Here is a 6,000-nt window from a genome sequence, read left to right as displayed (position 1 = left end):
ACAGGCGTTGTGTCTTTCTGGATGCATACACTAAACAAAACCTATTGATTTTGCTGTAGCTTGTTATTGTAGAAAAGAGATAAATAATGTGGAGGAAAATATATTATCTTCCTGATATTTCAAATGTTTATGTTTACTGTGGTTAAGTTTAATTTAAATAATACAAATCTTAAGTGTGTTTTCTTTGCATCACGATATTTAGAATAAAAAAATAAAAAATAAAAACCCAACAACAACAATTGTGTGCCTGCACAATATCCTTATTTGTCACGCTATTAATTCGAGGGCAGTACATTTGCACCTGTGCTGCTGTGCCTGTCGTGCTTGCATATGTATTGAGCACGAGAGTCAGGGAGTTCCCTCGGGAGCTGTAATGCAGCTCCTGGTTCTGCGGCTGCTGCTGCACTTACTGCTAGTAAGAGGCTTGGCTGGCAGCATCCTGCGGATGATAGCGCCACGCTGCAAAAACCGCCCTGGATTTACATACTTTATAAAGTGGAAGGGGGACAGGAAGCAGCCGAGGTCGGCCTCCAGTACATTTCTACTGCATCCTGACTGGGAATGAGACGGCGCTGCGATGTGCAAAATGTCGTTCAAGGTAAGCATGTTTGTTTTGCTTTTCAGCGCGTGCAGCCAATTGAATGAAAGGTACCATTCTTAGAAGCAGAGGCCCCGTCTCGAGACAGCATGGGCTTTTAGTGAGCAGCAATCTATCCTACTTTAGTTGTCAGGTTTTTTACTGAACGGTCAATGTGTATGCTATTCGTGTTGTACGGGGTTCTTATTCAAAATATGTTTCATATTCCACTAGTTAAGTGATTGAGCTGCGGCTATAATGCTGTAATAGCACTTCCTTCATTAAGTGCAGTAAATTAAGCTTATCCCTTACAAAACTATACATCGTTTATACCTTTTCCAAAAACACTGCAGTGTGAAAGCAGAGAACAATTGCTATATGATGTTAGACTCATTAGTATGTCATGTAATGTATGCGCCTTCCTGAACAATGTTGACGTTTGTCCCACTTTACGGAACCCCCAAGACCCGATATTAGCTATCTTATTTCTTGAATGTGCTTGTCTCTTTTAATAATCATATTACTAATGTAAGTTGACTCTAGCATGCATGGTCAGTCTTTTTTCAGTCTCTATTGAAATCTCTGCATTTAGAATCGGCATTGCAAACAGACTATCTTACACCCAACTATATCAAAGCGTTTCTTAATGGGAGCTGCATTCACTGATAGTAACATAAAATGTTATCTCTTATAGCCGGGAATCACAAACCATTTTTGACTGTTGCTATTAAGGAACTGTTTGCTCTAAACATCTTTTATTGCTGTATTATGATAACAGGATTCTGGAGGTGCAAATGTGTGGCAAGAATGGTTTTGTTTATTTGCTTCGCAGCATTCTGTTGTGTTGGTGACGTGTTCAGTTTTTTGTGCTGCTCTCTTTTTGTGCTGCATTATTGCAATGCGATTTTGTTTTAACATACTGCAGTGTTTGTGTTGCATTCTGTTTTGACTGTTTTGCTGTGATTTGGCATTTTGTGTTTTAATTGTGGTGTTATGTTGCTTTGTGTATGCTGTTGTATTTTGTTTATTTGTTTATTTTAGATATGTCAACAAACAGTGCTATAATTCCAGACTAAAGCAGCACATGCTTTTAAAGTTCCTTTGACAAGAAATTCTATTTCAGGACAGGAGGCTCCGATTATGCTTATACTCAATTTCTTTACTGACATACAGCAGCCTATCACAGAACAGTAAAGAAAACAAAAAACTACATTACCCATAAACCCAGGGTAACCATAGAGTACACCAATGGTAAATAAACAGTCCTAGAGGTAACCACTTCCTCTTTCTTTGCTGCTCCGCAGCCAGTTAAGTGCATACTTGATATTCTAATATTAATTGCGTTGCTTACATTGTGCATTTTGATGTTATTGTTGCCGCTTTGCATGCGCTGTGTGCTGCTTTGATCAGCCCTTCTCTCGCGCTCTTGCTGCCGTTCGTGACGTTTGTTTCTTCGACCGGCGCTCGCGGTGGGGAGCGTGTGTCACCTCCCTGGGTCGGGCGCTTGCTGCCTCTGTCCCGTTCTCTTTGTGGAGGGAGTTTTGGGGTGGTTCTGCCTCGCGCGCGTCTAGCGCGAGCGGTTCCGTTGCTGTCTGGCCAGCCGGTTTCACTGCGCATGCGCGACCTTTGTCACGCTGCGTTTCCTCACGCTGCATTTGTTTACATTGCAGCGCCGGCTCCTGAACTCGTCTGTCGACGAAGACGCCCACTGCCTTTCAGCTGGCCCCTTCTGACACCGGAGCTTGAGGAAAAAGTCCCGGTTGCATAATTGCATAGGCTTTGCCAAGAGTGACTGTATTTTTTGTCAGCAAGCCTCCCTCCACGCTCTAATTGTTGTTTCCACGCAGTTTTTTCTGCTTGTGCTTGCTGGCTGTGAGGTTTTTTCACTCCCTCGGACTGTGTCACTGACATACCAGATTTCTAGTCACCTGGTGGGCTATATTCACACGTTCCCTGTGTACCATGAGTGATTCCTATTATTATGAGGAGGAAGGTGACTATGAGGAGGAAGGGTCCGAATTTTTTGAGCAGGACCTTGTTGAGGCACTGGACAAAGGGGTTCAGCATTCCATGAACAAGGCGATGGTTCGCGCCATTACACCCCTGAAGCGCCATTTGACGCAGTATGCGCAAAAGCAAGGTTGGGTGCCTTCCAAGAAGTCCTCGTCCCCTGGTAATCCCCATTCTTCTGACTTTCGGAGACTGGCACGGTCATTGTCCTCCTCCAAGTTGAAGTCTGTTCCTGTAATTGTTGAGAGTGACGACCGTGATGCTTCCTCCTCCTCCTCGGAGGTTTTGCCTCCTCCGCCTAAAAAGCGTAAATGTAAAGAACATTTTGTTGACGCATCTTCTCAACCTCCTGTCTTGACTTTTGAGCCTGAGGATATTGTACACCCTAATTCTTCTGCCTGGCTCCCCTCCCCAGCTGTGGCGGAGTATGTTCAACAATATATCCGCCATCCTTTTGATAAGGACGTGCGTGCGCGTCTTCGCTCAGAGTGTCCGCGGCCCGATTTAGCGGATAACCTGGCGGACACGCCTGAGGTCGACCCTACAATGTTGACATATATGAAAAAAATTTCTAAGGACCTCAAGAAGGGTCTAGACCGTTCCTGGTGGGCTTGCCAGGATAAGGTCTTGGACCTCCTAAGTCCTCTCACAAAAATGTTGGATCTGGGTTTCCGAGCCAAGGAGGCTTCCTCCAACGTTGATCCTGTGGAGCTCATTGAATGGGCGCAGCGTGCCATCTGCCTGTTAGGAAACGCCAACTGTGCCCTCTCAAGTGAACGTCGGCGTTCTATTCTGCTAAAGTTGGACCCGAAATTATCTGAACTTTCTTCTTCTGAGGCAGGGGCTGCGGCTCAGGGTCTTCTTTTCGGCCAGCCTTTCTTAAAAGAACTCACGCATTTTGTCAGTACTTTTAGCAGTATTGACAAGGCACAGGCATCCTTGAAACGGGCCATGCGTCCGGTTTTCAACAGGGCCGGACGAAACAGGGGACGCTCGTCCGGCCGTGGTCAATACCAACCCAGTCAACGTGGGTATCAGTCCCATAGGGGAGGCCAGCAGGATTCCGGCTATGCCCAGCGTTCTAACTTCTACCCTTCCAGGAAAGGACGTGCTCAGTACAAAAAAGGACGATCAAGCGGCAACTCCGGTGGATATCAGGATTCCGCCACTTCAGGTGAGACTTCTTCCTGCATGCAGTGTTGTTCTGGGGGGCAGGATTCGCCATTTTCTAGCCAATTGGCGCGCAATCTCCGGCGATGCTTGGGTGCTGGAAACGGTTCAGGGATTCAAAATAGAATTCTATCATCCCTTCCACCAGTCTCGTCCTCCCTTCCCCCTTCACTTCTCAAGGCAAAGTCAAGAGTTCATCACAGAGGAACTCAAGTCTCTGGTATTGAAAGGGGCCATTGTGCCGACAGTACGCCATCCTCAGGGGTTTGCCAGTTCGGTCTTCCTGGTGGAGAAGAAGGGAGGGGGATCGAGGTTGGTCCTCAATCTGAAGGATTTCAATGCGGGAGTAGTTTATCGGCACTTCAAGATGGAGGGCATCCATCTGTTGCGGGATCTCCTGCGGGAACGGGATTGGATGGTTCGTCTGGACCTCAAAGATGCTTATCTCTCTGTCCCGATCTTCCGTCCCCATCGCCGCTTTCTGCAGTTTCAGTGGCTGGGGACTTGGTATCAGTATCAGGTTCTTCCCTTCGGCCTTTCGTCAGCACCGTGGTGCTTCACGAAACTGTTACGTCCTGTGGTGGAATCTCTCCGCAGCCGCGGAGTTCGCTTGATCATCTATTTGGACGACATCCTCCTACTGGCGGATTGTCCTGTCAAACTGATGACTCATCCGGACTGGACCATAGACCTTCTTCAGTCCCTCGGTTTTCTGGTGAATGTTCCCAAATCCGTGCTTCATCCTACTCAAGTGATCGATTTCTTGGGGTTCAGGGTCAACTCCCTCACTTGTCAACTTCTGCTTCCCCAACAGAAGATTCGGTACATCAAACGGGAATTGACTTCCGTTATCTCGAGTCTGACTGTGTCATTGAGGTTGTTAGCACGAGTTGTCGGTCTCTTAGCGTCTTCCCTGCAAGCGATATTTCCAGCTCCGCTACATTATCGTGCCCTACAGCGTCTGAAGATTCAACATCTTCAGCGGGGCCTTCGGTATTCCGATCTGATTCCTCTCTCGGAGGAGGCCAAATCGGAAATGCAATGGTGGTTGGACCACATGGAGGCCTGGAACGGCAGAGCTCTTTTTGGCTCCTCCCCGGAGATTGTGATCGAATCGGATGCCAGTCGTTGGGGCTGGGGAGCTCGTTGCGGTCCAATCTCGACGGGGGGACGGTGGTCTCCGCAGGAACTTTCACTCCACATAAATTGTTTGGAGTTGCTGGCGGGGTCGTTTGCGATCAAATGCCTGTCGCCTCTTCGGTCCCACTGCTGCATCCTTCTCCGGATGGACAATGTCTCAGCAGTACATTACATCAACAAGCTGGGGGGGACTCGATCGAGGTTGTTGGCAGAGATTGCCAAGGAGTTCTGGCACTATTGCCTTCAGCACAAGATCACAGTTATTGCGGAGTACCTTCCCGGTTCTCGCAATCTTGTGGCGGACTGGAACTCCAGGTACCTGAAGGACTTCAGCGACTGGAGACTCCATCCTCGTGTGTTTCGCCAACTTCTTCGCAGTTGGGGCCCGTGTCTGATCGACCTCTTTGCGTCCCGTCTCAACACCCAACTTCCCCAGTTTTTCAGTTGGAGACCGGACCCGGAAGCTCTGGCCACCGATGCTTTCCTCCAGCCGTGGCCGTCGTCCCTCTGTTATGCGTTTCCCCCATTTATGATGCTCCCCAGGGTTCTGGCCTATGTGACACGCTTTCGGGCGGAATTAATTCTGATTGCCCCTCTCTGGCGGGCTCAGCCGTGGTTCCCTGTTCTCCTGGAGATGGCATGCGACTTGCCATTTCTTCTTCCTCAGAAGGAGAATCTCCTTCTAGATCCACTGCAGAATCCGCATCCCCTGGTTCAGTCCGGCTCCCTCCTTCTCCTGGCGTGGCGGATTTCGGGGAACGTTGGGCGGTGCCAGGCCTTTCTGCAGACGCTACCAGATTTCTCAGCAACGCCTGGGCCCCAAACACTCACAAGCGTTACAGAAGCTCCTGGAAGCGTTGGAGTGATTGGTGTACTCAACGGCAAGTTGATCTCACATCGGCATGTTATGAGCTGGATTTTGAATTAGGCGCCTTGACGCCCATTGGGCTAAGTTTGCGCATGATAAGACCCCTTTTATTATTATTATTATTATCGGCTGATATCTCTTTGATAGTTAATCTTTTGGCTTCTCTGTCCTCTTCTTCGGGTTTGGCCTACTGCACAGTCAACAATTTCCGTTCCGCCATTTCGGCGGGTCATCT

The 6,000-nt window shown here is 48.2% G+C and overlaps 1 protein-coding gene across 1 annotated transcript in view; it reads left to right on the top strand.

Moving 5' to 3' along the window:
• Positions 1-402: 402 nt before the first annotated feature.
• ANKRD29 (ankyrin repeat domain 29) overlaps positions 403-6,000 on the top strand; it is a 368,662-nt gene continuing 363,064 nt past the window's right edge. The window contains exon 1 of the mRNA XM_086966940.1: positions 403-598. Within this exon, the coding sequence (XP_086823066.1) occupies positions 578-598 (21 nt within the window). The 5' untranslated portion in view covers positions 403-577. The remainder of the gene's footprint in view (positions 599-6,000) is intronic.

This window comes from Lissotriton vulgaris, chromosome 4_1 (assembly GCF_964263255.1).
Source record: "Lissotriton vulgaris chromosome 4_1, aLisVul1.2, whole genome shotgun sequence".
Taxonomy (NCBI): Eukaryota; Metazoa; Chordata; class Amphibia; order Caudata; family Salamandridae; genus Lissotriton; species Lissotriton vulgaris.
Note: the sequence above shows the minus strand (reverse complement) of the source record. Positions and strands in the feature narration are given on the sequence as shown.